Here is a 16,095-nt window from a genome sequence, read left to right as displayed (position 1 = left end):
CATCCAGTCAAGCAAGTGCCCGTGTGGGTTGGTGCTGATGTAAATAAGCCAATATGGGGCTGCATGGGGACATGCCTCCCTCTGGGTCTCCTCTTACGTCTTCTTTACGTAGTCCTTTACTCCAGCTTGCACTCACGGCACTAACACAAGATACAGCAACGCTTTCACAGGCAAAAGATGCAGAAAAGAGCTGACGTGGAGTAGAGCTCCGCAGGGATGGTACCACCACTTCGGACTAATACTGGGGACAAAAGTTGTCACAAAACGTGTAGTTAGTTTATTTGAAAGAAATATTTTTTTTTAAAGTAAATCAAAGCCACTATGCTGAATTACTCTACAGAAAAGGAATACCAGGCTGAACAGAGGCACAGAGGAGAGCAAAGTTCCAGAGAGACTGCTTTCTTCTTGATTTTACTTAACGTCCTATGGAAATACATACAACATATCTTAGAGCAATTGAATTGATAAAGGAACGAAGCAGGGGAAAAAAGCAAAGAGCCAGAAGTTACATGGCAAAATTTGTAAAACCAGGTAACTTCAGAATAAGATTCTAGTAACTGGAAAATTAAATGATACTGGCACAGCATCGTTGTTCTCCTATCCAGACACAGCAGCAAGAGTACATGAGGAAGAAGCCTCATTCATCCCTGCTGAGCTACTTAGAAACACGCAGCGAAAGGTGCCTTCTTATTCCACATTTGCAATTCCAAAACTGTCTGTGCTGCTCTACACGTGTACGATCACGTCAAATCTATCGTTACGGTATCAGGACGTGCCATGTGCCCATAAAATATGACAAGCAGTAGAAATTTCCATATGTGACTCCAGTATCTCATGCCCGGGGATGAAGGAGGATATAGCTGCTACAGAACTCTGCTGATGCTGCCAGAAGAGCAGAGTGGTGACTTGCACTAACTGCAAATGTAGTTTCTCACGAGTCTTCCAAAGCTGGGCTAGGAATCAATCATTTTGTAAAGCCTGTCCAAGACTGGTCATCATGGAATAAAACTTCTAAAAATGATTGATTTAAACTGGAAATACATATTAAAAAGAAAATAGCAAGGACTCATGGAAAATTATCACTCTTCCATGCCCAAGCTTTAAAAAAAGGGGAGCAGTGAACCAGGATGCAGCTACTGAGTAGTGTTTTGGACAACAGTCACTGAAAGGGCATTAGAAAAAGGCAGAGGAGCTCTGTTCCCAACAAGACGTAAGCAGAGGGTAAGACATGGGCAACTCTTCTTGATGACGCAAGATGGCCTCACGAAACCTTTGTCTGAGGTTCTTGAAATTTTACTTTTCAGGACCAAGGCAGCAAGCAGGATTTTCAAACCGTGGAAACACCCTATTTCATATCTTCTTGTTCACAACAGATACATTAAAGACTATGTCGGTAAGCTGCAGTAGCCCATCACTCCTTCCATGGCATGGGGAAGACATGACAGTAAAGCGCCATCAAGCAATGGGCAGCTTCTTGCTAATTTTCTCTGTAGATGGCTAGAATATGCTGGGCAGTTAACTGCCATTTTTTGCATTACACAAAATAATAAAAATATAACTCTCTCCAAAAATTGGATTTGTCACAGCACCTTGTTATCCAATGTAAAAGTAACACTGTATGTTATCATGTATGTAAAAAAAAAGACAGAGAAATACACACGTGAGTTATATTTCAGTGATACAGTTGGTTTTTATTAGGCTTCATATGCATTTTTCCCCAGACACTTCTGAAAGACAAGGATGTGGGAAATATCTGTAATTCTAACTGTAGTATAGCCTATATCTTTACTATTTAAAAAAAATGTTTTCTCCTGACACTCAACCAGGATCCATTTTCAAAGAAAGAAAATAGTTTAAAAAAAAAAAAAGACAGACCTATAAACATGCAGACAGATGGCTATATTCTGTCATTAACTTCAAAACGAAATAAAAATATTAACTTTTCCATTGTTGCTAAACATACTGCAGCAAGACTTGAATGCCTGGCAGACATGCACCTCATCTGCTGCAAAGGCATAAAGAAATACCTGGCTCCTGTGTTATTATTATTTAGTATTTGTTAAGCACCAACAATGTGTTCGGCACTTTTCAAAGCCAGAGGGGGAGCAAAAAATGCTTTAAAATGCTGCTCCCAAGCTGAATAAGGCTGAGAACACAAGACAGAGCAGGATGGCTGCAAGGGGGAAGCACAGGCTGCAACTGAATGAAATACGCGTTTTAGGGGCATGAAAGGGCTCCAGCTCTGTTCCTCCACCTGCGAGGGACACATCCAACCCCTAACACAGAGCCCTCACCCTCTAACCAGAGCAATCGTAACACCAGCCACAGACTGCAGCAAAACACAAGTCAGTTATGGGGAAAACAAGCTGTGAAAGGGGAACAATGAAAATCAAGCAAAACAGGAAAGGGGAAGCGAGAAAGACACACCACAAGGCATTGCTAAGTCGTTGGTTGATGGCCCCCAGTCTACAGATGTGGAGTCCTAACTTAGGCATTGCTGCACTGACAATGTGGGTTTCTGCTCCCGAGCGGAGGATTAAGGGGGGATGATTCAGCTAACCCAGCTCCGGGAGCCGCTCACCGCACAAGAGCAGCGGTGCGGGTCCGTGCCACCCCCGGCCAGAGCCGCTGGGCACCACCGGCCGCCTCCACCCCGGCCTCCCTGGGGGACCTCTCGCAGGGAACCAGGGCTGCTGGGCTCTGACCGTTCCTCTGCCCCGTGTCTCTGGGAACAGCTACACAACACTCAGGGGAGCCCTTCAGATAGCTGGGGAGGTACCTAACGGCCATATGCAACGTAGGTGGGACTTAGGGACCCAAATTCTGATGCACCTGGAACGCGCTGCACTTTGTTGCCCTACAGAAGTATTTTAATGCTGAATTAAAACAGGCTGGAAAAGCATCTTCAGATGGGCGAAGACGAAGAGTTAGAAAAGAAGTAGGGAATGCTCCATGACAACTCTACAGCCATTTGATGTTGCTTGTGTGTTTGAGGTATGAGAGGGTTTTCTTTTTTTAGGCAGGCTGATAGCAGAACTTAGTCATTGTTTTTAATTATTCCAGACATAAATAGCCAGTAGGATTCATATCCTCATGCATGCCCTGAAATCTCTACTTGTCAAAAGTAATTGCTCCTTTTTTAAGCCAAGAAGCGAAGGAATAAATCACACAACAATAGAAGCACAGCTAGAGTGCCTTCTTCCAAAGAAAAAATATCACTAAGGTCAGTGCTGATGCCAGGCTGGACTGATGGCTGAGGCTGGCACCAGACACTGAGGGAGTAACACTGCGATACTCAAACACAGTCTTTCAAGTTGGATGTAAACGTATCTCTTTTTCTCTCCAGCTATTAACAAGAAGGAAGTTAAAGAGCTTTCTGTGAAAATCAGGTGGCAAGAGTTTACTGGAATGTGAAAGCTCTTAAAAATATACAGATTGTGGGCTTGTGTTTATCTGGACCTTCCCAAAGAGTATGCAGTAAAACAGGTGAAGAAATTCCACAGGCAATGCACCAAGAATGATCTGCTGTCTAAATGTACGGCACTTGTTTGTTAAAACACTGATTTCTCAGTGTATCCGTGTACTGGACTATTTACTTCTGTATTTGAGTGACCTAAAATATAATTATTAGCTCATGCAAAGTGTAAACAAAAGAGATGCACTAGATTTTGAAACTCAGAGAGGTTTGGACAACTTACAGATTGCTTAAATTGCAACTAGAAATACTGTAAAGAAGTTTGCAAAATGAGGGAAATTTTATGAGTTGTAGAAATGAATTAATAGCTGTCTTAGAAAGTATAGAACCTGACTAGATTTTATGTGTAGTGTGTGTTTTGAAAATAGTATTTTAATAATTAGCATTCTGTGTCTATCTGTGCTTGTAAAGGATCCTGTTCCTCCATCTTGAGCTGTTCTGTATGTGAAGTTCCTGTCTGCAGTCGCATGGTAATTAAGTGTGATTAAAGATGCTATTCACTCCCCTGCAAAGCAGCAGGTAACCACATGTCAGAAGGGGGTGGTGGGAGAATGGAGTAACTTCTGGGCAGTAAAAAGGCTATTGGAAATGGTCTGTTGGAAATGAGCAATGCGACAGCGTACAGCAAACGCTACGAAAGTGGCCGTGCGGGTTTGTGGCGACCGTGGGTGATCATCGCATCCAGAAACATGATCGTCACCTGAAGAAAATAGTATTTAAAATAACCTCTTTATTTCTGTGTGCACCGGGCGATGCTGAGACCCCAGTCATGGCCTGGACAGGACTGAGGCGGGCTCTGTTCAGAAACACACAGAAAAGCACCCCACCACCCACAGCCAAACCCAGCGGTAACAAACCAACCAGGTGTGTCCGAGAGGAGGCAGAGCGGGCGAGAAGCGATGGAAGGCAGATGCCTCCTGTGAAAGGGTAACTACCGCTAAATGGTGGGAGAAACAGAGGGGAGGAACAGAAGACGACTCTCAAAAGATGACTGCTCCCAGAAGACAAGAAGGCTATTTTGTCTGAGAGGTGTCAGAAATTAGGTCAATACTAGCATGCCGAAGCTTCCCCCAGCAATCCATTTCTTATAGCTATCTTATGTCTATCACAATCCTTTGTAATATCTAAACATGCGTATGTGCTGCGTATGCGTGTTGTGTACGTGTGCGTACACACTGCATGCACATGAGCTCCTCCTTCTCTCTCTGTGTTTGCATAAAATTGCCAGTGAAAGTTGGAGATTTACTGAACCCTCTGGAAGCCAGTGACCCAAACCACTTGATAACTGAGGCAACGGGCACAGCCTGGAATATGGAAATTCCACTTAAACACAAGAAAACACTTTTTTACTGTGAGGGTAGTCAAACAGTGGAAGAGCTTGCCTGGAGAGGTTGTGGAGTTTCCATCCTTGGAGATATTCAAAACCCATCTGGACTTGGTCCTGGGCAGCCTGCTTGAGCTGCTCCTGCTTGAGCAGGGGGTTGGACGAGGTGACCTCCAGAGGTGCCAACCTCAATGATTCTGTGAGTAAAGCTCTAAAGCTTTAGTGTTTTTAGTGAGACTACACCCTCGTCCTCACAATCATCACACTGATAAGAATTTCTGATAGTCCAAAAAGTGATAATTTTTCTTCAGAACTTGCTTGAACTGTCACTACCTTGCAGCTGAGCTGAACTGGATTATCTAATGGGCCTAGAAGGCTCGTTATGTGAGTGATTCAGAAAGAACAAGGCTTATTAATGGAGCCAGGGAAAGGAACAGGTAGTTCACCACCGAGACGTGAACACACGGCTACATAGAAGACTGTCATCTTTGGAGAAAGCAATGAATGGTTGATAAATGCCACCATTCTCACCAAGTATGCAATGAAAATGGTTTCAGCTATTATTTCACTGGACCAATTTTTTGCTTTTTAGGGTTTATGCATTTATATTAGCAAAACCTGCCAAACCATACCTTATATGCCAAGGAGAGCATCCCCAGCTATCACCCTTGTACGTCGCGGCACTCAATGGTCAATTCTGAGTCCTGAAAATTGCCAGAATTAGTCAAAGCACAGCCTGCTTTTTTGCTGGAGGTCTTCATCAAACACTGACCAGACCTGAACCAGAAACATGCAGCACAGCGAGCCCACAACCTGCCACGGTACAACTGCAGGCAAGCATCATTCCCCTTTTTATCGCATTCACGATAGCACAGAAAGTCAGAGTGCAGCGACCGCGAAGGCAAACCAAGCTCCTATTAGCACTCAACCACAACATAAACCTATTATTGCACATTACAAATCGCAGTGTTATTCTGTTGCCAGGTTATAAGCTCCAGAAAGGTGCCCTTGGAATGCTCACTTCCAATAAAATAGCCCTCAGCTTAACATTTGATCCAAAGGGCTAAGAGAAAAGCACTCCTTTTACCACTAAATTGCAGTGTTGGGTTTTAGCATTTCTTCAATTATGATATGGACAATGAAACCGTGTCTTTCTAGATGCATGAGGAATTCTACTAAATGAGCCATTCAGACATCTGAACTTAAGTCTGTTCCTTTAATACATTTGATTAACATGGAAATTTTATCTCTTATGTCATTATTTTAGTGCTGTAACATCAAAAACATTAGTCCACAATGTGCCCACGATCACAGGAGGATAGTTTATGGGCGCTAGAACTAATTTCTGGAGCAGGAGCAATGATTCCACCTCCCAACGCAAGATGCTCGAGCAGAAACGACAGAGGTGAATCTTCTCCAACTATAAATTACCACAGAAGTTACCAGGCAAAATTCTGCTTTCCAGCCCCACTGAGCTCAGTGGGACCTCTGCCACCGACCTCACGGTAGCCAGAATTTTATCCATTCACATTGATCCTTTGTCCTCGGGGCAGGAAGGAACGTGTACGGATGAAGTCAGGGAAAGCCAGATTCAGAGTCCACCTACTCCATCTCCTTACCCCACCTGCAAGATTATACCTACACAAGAGGTTAGTACGGCTGTAACCACCGAGGAGGAATTTTGGACTCTAGGGGCAAGGAGCTCTTTCTCTTTGCATTTACTTTAGCCAAAGGCTATACATACAATACAGCATAATTCTATTTTGTACCGTGTTTCCTATGGAGCACATCACATCCACACACAGCTGTGGCTGGTAAGTACATATCGCCCAGTCAAGAAGTCAGTGTTCAAATACTTAAAAGCAAATAAACAAAGCGCTGGAGCTTTTGTTAAGGGCATTGACACTGCACATCTATCACAAAAAATGGATTAGCAACAGACTTCGTAGGAACCTAAATTCCTTGGTACATTAGGTATCTTTTATCACTGTAGTACAGCATTTGTGTGTTTTTTATAGGGAGGGTGAACAAAGGAGAAATTACTACAGGCAAAGGAATCTTGTCATCAAAATGTGAGAAAACCTAGTTATTTGACTAAGCAAAAAATACTAAGTAATTTGTAACAGAAGAATAAAATGAACTCGCTGTGTCTCCAGAGGTCTGCAATATGAACTTCAGAAAAGGTAGCTTGCCAATTTAATTGAGGTAGGAGTTATTTAATTTTTTTATATACAGGTATAGTTTTCAATAAAACTACATATGCCTATAATACTGCAATGGCAGATGTGTCTCGATTATTAGAGGTGGGCTCTAGGGAATATATACAATGGATCTTGAAATCCGTAAGCAGCTGTTTGGAAGGGAGGGGTGGAACACTGCAACACACACACATGTTCCTTAAGTGCAGTAATGTTTTGTTATTTTACTGCAGGTGTATTACAGAGATGAAATTTAATAACTTATTGTATACAATACCAATAAAACGGAAAGATTCTTTGCCCTGACATTCATGAACAAAGTACAAATTAGAAGCAGTTCAGCGCGCAGCAGCTCCGTGCGCAGACACACACACACACACCACCTCGGTTCACACCTTCCCCGTCTGCAGTCACGATACCGTCTTTTTTATTGTTTACTATGAAAAGGTGGGCAGCGCACAAAACAGGTAAAAAGAAAGCAAACCCCCACAGTGCTCTGCAAGATATTGAAGAACATGTTGCTGATCAAATTCAAGAAAACCAAGAGCATTTGAATGCACGGGGCAGCACTCGTGCGTTCACTGGTGAGGTCTCTGAGATGCAGGAGGCCCCTGTGCGATGCTACCAGGGTTATTTTTGTAATAGTTATTCTTTAGCAGCTTAAATCGGAAGCCTGATTTCAGAATATGCATTAGTCTCAATCTCATGCTGAATGAAGCGCTGAAGAAGGACCTTTTAAAAGTACATATCAGATAAAAAGATAATCCCTCCTGCTTTTTTTTTCCCCTTCTGTCTTTGCTGAACTCCTCTTCATATAATTAGAGATGTTGCAACAATTCAATAATTCACAGCAGAAAAAGGAAGTCCCAGCACTTCTGGAAGAAAAAAGAAAATGGGCAATAGCTATTTCTGTCCATTCCCTTCTCAGCATGAGAACAGCAGCGTTATGCAAGGATTTACAGCCTTACTGGACACACAGACAGGCGGGCACGGGCAGCTGGGCTGAGTTAATCCATATGCACTTGCTGCAGAAGCCGCCTGTGTCTTTCATTTCCATTACACTCTTTCAAGTTTTCCAGCGATATTTCTGTTACTTCTATACAAAATCTCTGTCAAAGGTATGTCGTATCCTCCCTCCACTACGCTCACTGAGCCACAAACATTCAAAAATTAAAATCCAAGGCTTTCCTTGCCTTCCTCCGTGGGAAACATTCAGCCTGCTATTGTAGGTGGGGGACAGAAAGGGATGGGACAGGAGGGAAGCAGGGAGCGTGCTGGCCACGCGACCACCTGCTCAAGGAGAAAAAGCCAATGACTTCTCCCCCTGGAGCGAGCTATGACACACAGAGCATAAAATGCCACGTGCATCTAATGAGAAAACCTGAAAAAGCACCTTGGCTGTCCCAGCTGAATGCAGAGGGGGCCACAGGCCCCATCACATGCCAAAGGCTCCTCTCACCCATCACAGAGGGACAGGGGAGTAAGAGTCGGAGGTAAAGGAGAGAGGATCCACGACCACACAGGAGGAGGGACATCAGGAAAGAGCGTGTAGCGTCTGTAAGGAGACTGCAATGTCCAACAAATATTTGGAGTCAGATCCAATGGGAGAGGATACAGGAAAACATTAGCAGCTACAAGAAGGCTGAACTCCGGTTGGGTCTGCACGAACTTTTAAATGAGTTTCTAGAAACCTCAGTCCAGAACTGGCACGTTCATTTGCCACGGCAGCCTGCTGTGCCCTTGATCATAAGCCTCCTGGAAACCCACACCACTGCTTCCAGAGGGACGGGGTGGGGTGGAGGTTTTGGAGTCAGAGAAGGGAGCACAGGAAAGCAAGGAGGAAGAGAGGAGTCAGAAAAAGTACTGAAAGGAAGACAGAGAAGAGGCAAGTTAAATGATACACGTGTTACGGTGCAGAGGTGGTCTCTGCAGAAACACTGTCCTGCCAGTCTGGACTCTGACTTCTCAGGATCTCAGAGCCTACTCCTTTCTGATCTGGATTCCTTGAATAAATTGCTACCGATACGGTCCCTCAGGAAATCCTGGAAAGCCACAGGGCTGCTGCAGGTTTGGGCGGACTGCCCTCGGATGCTTACGGCATTGTAAATGCACGAAGGAGCCATTTTGTTGCAGCCTCTAATGCTGCTTGTTTGAACTGAAGCTGCGATAAAACCAAAGTTAAACATCATGCCTATGTCATTCTGGTGGTTGGCCTTTCTCTTTACCATGGTATCTTGAATCAAGCTGAAGGCTAGTAGATATGATCTCAATCTGGATAAAGTTTATTATATTTTGGTAGCAGTTGTGTTTTATTTAAAAAAAAAAAAAAAAAAAAAAAAAAAAGGCTGGCTGAGCTTGTACAACTCCACTAGCTTTTACCTTAACACTTCATTCCAGAGTCAGCTTTTAACAGTGGGATGGTTCCAACTGGCCTCCGAGAGTATTTCTTGAACATGAAGTAAATCAGTACATCCAAAACCAACATTTAGACTCACTTTCTAAAAGACTTAGTAGTAAAAACAAGTCACCTTAGGATTTGGGAATTTTGCTTCAAGTTAAAACACCTTAAAAGCTAAGTATCTGTTACTATGCATTTGCCAAAAAGGCATAATCCAAATTTTCAAAGGACTGTCTAATTTATTCCCACATACAATCTCATGCGTTGCCTTGGAAATCTACGGTGTATGTTTTCTGGCCATCAAGCTCATTTTACAGTTCTCTTTATTCATTGCTTTTTTGAATTAACTATTGCTCAGAAAAGCTCACTAGCTCTGGATTACTCAAAGTCGGTCTCACCGACTATTAACCGATTAGTGGAACCACACTACTGTAAGCAGCACACGTTACCATTAGTCTAATAACAGTATTTTGTGTATCCAGATCCTCTTGCACTAAGGAATACCAGTGTTTTATATACACTGTAGAATTAACACAGCCCCTCATTTTTAGCTGTCGGTGGGAAACCGAGGCACGGTGACTTACACAAGCTGAGCCTCCGGCTCACATTTCCTCTGGAGCGTCTCCCTGCTCCCACCGCGACGCTCGGGCACACCCTTGCAGCAGCCCCTGCCCTGCAACCGCTGAGGCAGCCAAGCGGCTGATGCTCAGTTCTACCTGCCAAATAATTTCTTCCAGCTCTTTCTGCCTTTACCTCTTCACAGTGCTGATTTACATGAAGCTCTTTGAATGAAGAAGCAGATGCATTGCTCTTCATTACCACGTGCAGACCCTTACTTACGACCAGAGTACCCAACCAATAATACAGACTAATACAGGAAACCAGAACAAAGTTAGAGAAATCAAGTAGGTACGCTTTTTTTTACTACTACTATTGCCTTGCTAATCCCCCCCAAAACCAGCACAATATAAAAAAAATCGATCTTTGGGGAAATGGTAAGTAGCACAGAATTAAGACAACATGCAAAATCCTGACTTCACTGAATGAAATGAGATTTCTGTCATTAACTTCAATGAAGCCAGTGTTTCAAAAGTGTCTTGACAACAACTTCGGTACATGTTTCTTAGATGACTTCTCTCTAATGGAATTAAATAGTTCCCAAGATGAGCTTTCTTCCATTCCCACTGTAATCAGTGTTGTATTTGCTGTGGTTTTCAGTGAAAGCCCAATTGGGCCCTAGGCTCGGAAATAAAAATCATCTCAAAGTAAATGGGTTGCTGTGTATCTGACCTCTTCTCTCATTGGTGTGAAAACAGCGCGGGGATGAAACCTCAGATCATTGCTGCTATTTGTGTGAAGAGAGGTTGTTGGTTTTTTTCCTACCAGAAGATTAATAGGTAGCAAGTTCAATATCGTTAGGTATTTAGTTTTCCTTAATTGTTCCAGGAACTCATCTACAGAGAGCAATGCATCACATCTGGAGGTAGCAATTTACCTTTCAGAAATCAACAAAATCTGCACGCTCCTCCTGGGTTTAGGAAAAAGGAGCTCACACAGCTACTGCCGCTACTCCAGTCCCTTGGATAACCCAAGGCTTCAGGGGATTCTCAACGATCCGCAATATCACCACCAATATTTCCTTTGGAATTCACCGAGTTTTCTTCAATATCTTCTGTCTAGATAAGCTAAACTTTCTCAATACGTGTGAAAGCAGATCCTAGAAATCTTGCAATAGGCTTGTAGCTTTTAATTTTCTTTTAAGCCTGAAGGTTCATAATGGTTAATAATTTGGTGGGTCCTGATAGTTCTGCAGCCTGGAGAACAGACAACAGATGGTCCAGCCTCGGCATTAAGCATTATTCCTTCTGTACCTTTCAGGAATTTGAGAGATTCTTGTTTTAGAAATATTTTTTCTCCTTCCTGTCTGGGCACTGGTCATCTGCTTCACCCACTTTTCCATTACGCTTCAAGAAAGTGGATGCGTATGGTAGAAAGAAAGACCCTATTCCATGGATTAGAATTTTTATTATTTGCACTCTTTTTGTAATATCTTCCTAATATTCCTCAAATTTTCATGAATTCTTTCTCCACAGAAAAGGAGAGTGGGTAGGTAGGGTTTTCTCCATCAGTTCATTGACCCTACACAGCCACAGGGCGCTGCCACGTAGATACTATCAAGGATCCATGCAGAGAGCTGACCATGTCTGTACCAACTGAATTCTGAGGAAACTCCAGAATTGGTCCACCAAAGTATAAAAAATAATTACTCAATGCTATCATTCAGGGAAAAAAATGCATTAACTCTCATACTACAACCACAGTCATTGGCTTGTTTACTGGAATAAATGTTGGCTTTTTGTCCGGTATCTTGACAGACCGTATTCCCCAGCACAGAGGACAGGCAGCGGCACTGCGGTGCTCAGCATCTCCCCGGTTTGCACTGCCCGTTGGGGCTTATCCTCTTTTTCACGCGATACGAAGGAGCTCGCCGAAAGGCTAGAGCTCATTGGCACTTTCAGGTTTGTCCTCTCCTGCGTTCTGGACCAGAAGAGAAGTCTGGCGAGCAGGAGCAGCGTGTGGACTTCTACTGCAGGTGGTTGGTGCTGCATGAAAAGACAAGGCGAAAACCGTGCTGCCTGTTTCTGCAGGCAACCATCCTCGTTATGGCAATTACCCGGCAGTTCCCCACGAGGGGTTTCAGCTGTTTGCTGATCTGTCACTTGGCCGAGGGAGGCCAAGCCAGGCGGTGGCATGGCACGAGCAGGGCTGGGTGGGGGCCCACAGCTCCCGCCAGCCGTCCCCACGGGACTGATCCGAGCTGCCCCAACCCCTCCCGGCTCCCAGCACCGCAGGTGCGGTGATGCTGCAGTAACATCACACCGAGTCATTTCCGTATCATTTGACACTGGGGATATCTGGAACCAGGTCCCTCTCCACTACCCCCGAGAGCCTGTGCAAAACGCTGCCTCGCTTTGGCTGGGACATAAAGCTGAGGATGCTTAAGAAAAAATTACCTGTTTACGGCAAACTGTCTTCTCAAACCTACAGCTGCACCTCTGCCCTTAGTTTCCAAGATTAACTTTTTACTCCCAAGTTAAGGAAAATACACATCTGTACCCTGCAGATATTCACAGATATGGGTGTGCGCAAAGAGGCCGCAGTATGAGTCGCATTAAGGCTCCACGCACAAGGCATATATAGACCATATAATTTATTTAGGTGTAATGCCATTTCGAACTCGGAAACAATTTCTAACTTACTTGCAGTATCACGAGATCATTCGAACACAGTAAGACTGAAAGAAAAACTAAAAGCAAAACGCAGCAAAGGTACTTTTTCAGGTGAAATAGGAAACCAGAGCAGACCCAAGAGAGCAGCAGAGTGGGATCTCCAGGAGGCTGGAGCTGCAGAGGAGACGGGTCTCACCTTTGGATGGGTGCTACTACACACTGAGGACAACATCCCCAACGGTGTGCAAGCACTGGGGACACAAACACATCCTGCTATCTCCTAACAATAGAAAGCAAAAGCATACAAAGATTTTAAAGCAAAGAGGACTAGCTAGAAATAGCTCCTAAAATTAATTAAGAGCGACTGCAGATTGTTTTGGATCAGGTGAGGGTAGGGTTACACATGTGATCTTCTGCACTTATCTGTGCTGGTTATTGCAAGTGAAATCAGTAAGTCGCTTATCGACTCGCTAAAGAGTTACGTATGTGAACGTTCAGTGCCTCACTAAGTTTACTTTCAAGGCTTAGCTTGTAAACCTTCACCAGTGAGCAGCTCTGTATCCTTTCAGTTTGTTCCACATGGAATTAAACATGTGCTTTAAGGAAGGCAAAGCAGCCTCCCCTTGTCGCCTCTCCCAGTCCACGCTCAGCATGCAAAACTTCGCACAGGAAACGTCCCCAAAACTCAAACAATGCGGACGACGACTGGCAAGCGCAGGGGCCCCTCCGGCAGCGGAGCAAACCTCACCTCCCTCCGGGCTCACGCCGGCCCTGTTAGCAGAGGGGGCAAAGCAGAGCAGCTCCGCGCCGGCCAGCGGAAGGGGCCCCATCGCCACCTGCGCGGGGAAGCTGCCGCCAGCCGCCGGCTCCCCCAGCCTGCCCCAACCCTGCCTCCACCTCCGAAACCAGACCCGCAGGCAGGGCCCCGCGCGGGAGCCCACAGCTTTGCAGCAGGGGCGCGGGGCTCACGGCCCAGCTCCCTGCCACCGCCGCCGCTCGCGTTCCCGGGATGCTTCCCCTGCGCCCGACGGCTGCGCCCGTCCGTCCATCTGTCCGCCCGCGGGAGTCCGTCCAGGCACAGGGGCCGGGATGCGCCCCGGCACACGCAGGGCTGCGGAGGGAAGGGGCACGCCGCGACAGCCGGCCGAGAGCACAGCCCCAGCCTCCAGACACTCCTGATGGCATACACGTGCGCACTGCGAACAGACATTTCTGTTTAATTGCTCAAATGGTTTCATTTTTCTACACTAAATGTTTCAAAAAAAACCCCAACAAAAACAAAAAAAAACCCGTAAGAATAGGCTGTTTCCTCTCATTATTAAAGAACACGGACATACGAAAGGAAAGAAGGGATCAAGTATTTCCCTTTCCTATAGGGAAATAATATGCATTTTGTTGGTTGCTTTTTTTTTCCCCTGGCAGATTTGAATGGTATAAAGCTTTGAATATTAAGAAGGCTATTAAATTCTTTCAATAGTTTTCCAAAGTGCAAAGCTACTGCACTTAGAAAAGGAAAGGAAGCCTAGCACTCTTCAAGAACAAAATGAATTTAAACACACAATTAATATTGCTACTGAAATTAAAAAGAAAGGGTCTTTTAAAAAAAATCAATTGTCTTGAAACAAAGCACAGACTTTTGACTATTGATAGTATTTTTAGACTCAGACTTTCTCTGGAGAATTAAAAGTATGCAAATGCAAAGCGCAGAGAGGCACACACACACACATGCTATACCTTTGTATTACATTGGCATTTTATTATTTAATTAAACTACTCTTATTTTTCTAGCTCACGCATGCTTCCCTTGAGACGGCTTTGCTGTTAGCCTGCTGGCCTTGACTTCCAGCCAAAAACAATTCAGAAACAAAAAGGGACAACAAATCATATTTTCACAGACATTTTTATCCCTCAATACAACCTTGTTTTCACACAACATCATACAGATTCTATGAAAACTATAATTTATTGCAGTAGCCATCCAAAGCTAGGGGCTGACACAAGCTCTGCGGTGTGTTTCCACTTCTGTAATTTCTGAAGTTGTGCTGTTGGGAAGACCTGACATGCTGAACAGTGCGGCATTGTTGCAAGGGACAATAATCAATAGTTCACAGCAGCTCTGACTAGGGCGGTATTAGGTCAACCCAAGTACTCATAGTCTCCAGTAACTGTATCCTGGCTAGAAAAGCTCAGGCAGGAGCTTTAAAACCTGCATTTGCAAATAGAGCCCATTTCTGAGAAATGCACATCTGCAGCCATCGCCGTTTATGACGGAGCCTATCCCCAAGATGTACAACTTTAAGAAGCAAACCTCATTCATCAGAGTATTTATCACAACCCCTCTGCTGAGCAGACTTTTACTTACCTGGTGGCAACCCTGTAAATTCGAATCTCTTCCATATGATGAGTATGAACCCCTTTCTGTTTTACCTGTTAACAAAAAAAAAAAAAAATAGATGTATAACAGATATAAACAGATATATATAGCTTCTCCAAGCGTTTTAGATGATGTTCACCACATTTTCCTAGTGCTGTTTACATATGTAAAATAGGCACTGCTGACTGCGTAACGCATGTAGGCAACAGAAAGGGATTAACACTTTTTCACACTGAGGATGGTGATGTGAAATAAACTTCCTAATCTCAGCTGCGCCGCTCCACACGCTGCCTGGAACCAGGATTTAACGGGCTTCCACCGGCTGGCTGAAGGTGTGAGCAGACCTCCTGCGTGCCTCCTCTCTGGCTCGGGGGCTGAGCACCCAGGCACCCTACCTGTCCCACCACCGCGCGGGGGGCATGGCGAGTCCCTCACCGGCTCTCCGGACGGCCAGCTTCGCCCAGGAGCTGCTGGGGATGCCGCTCCCCGCTCTCTTCCCCAGGAGCAAATTCCCCCATGATCAAGGTGATGATGGAATTTACACCTGGGAAAGAGACACTGATTGGGAATTTGCCATTCGCTACCAACATTGGGGCTGCCCCAGCGGCGCTGGGACTTGAACGGGGGCCCAATGACTGCCAAGACTCTCTGCCAGCCCTAAGTACTTTTTTTTTTTTTTCCCCTCCTTTTTTCCCAGGAAGCCTTTAACACTCAGATCCAACAGCCTGACTTGCAGTACCGGTTACAGTTATGCCATATTTACAAAGGAAAATAAAGGTTCTTTCAGGTTTGAATGGCCAGACTCGAGCGAAATCAAGAAGGGAAGAGGTGGTTTCTGCAAAGCATTAAGTCATGGCTGAGCAGCACTGCACCACGTGCTCCGGAGACAAAGAGCAGTCAAGAGGGCTGATACAAAACATATTGACACTAAAAGACCACCCTTATGGTGAGGATAATCACGGGAGGGGGGGAGGTATTATCTAACAAAACATCCAGGAACACAGTAAAAATCACTCATAAAATTAAAGTTTTTATTATAGGCTGGGACATAAAACCCACAACACACAGTACCAGTTACTAGGGACCAGATGCTCAG

General features: G+C 44.7%; 1 protein-coding gene across 1 annotated transcript in view; it reads right to left on the bottom strand.

Annotated features, from left to right (window-relative positions):
- The window catches only part of LOC143172469 (transcription factor 4-like), a 242,469-nt gene that overhangs the window by 106,744 nt on the left and 119,630 nt on the right, over nucleotides 1-16,095 (bottom strand). The window contains exon 6 of the mRNA XM_076361966.1: nucleotides 14,988-15,052. Within this exon, the coding sequence (XP_076218081.1) occupies nucleotides 14,988-15,052 (65 nt within the window). The remainder of the gene's footprint in view (nucleotides 1-14,987; nucleotides 15,053-16,095) is intronic.

Source organism: Aptenodytes patagonicus, chromosome Z (genome assembly GCF_965638725.1).
Source record: "Aptenodytes patagonicus chromosome Z, bAptPat1.pri.cur, whole genome shotgun sequence".
Taxonomy (NCBI): domain Eukaryota; kingdom Metazoa; phylum Chordata; class Aves; order Sphenisciformes; family Spheniscidae; genus Aptenodytes; species Aptenodytes patagonicus.
Note: the sequence above shows the minus strand (reverse complement) of the source record. Positions and strands in the feature narration are given on the sequence as shown.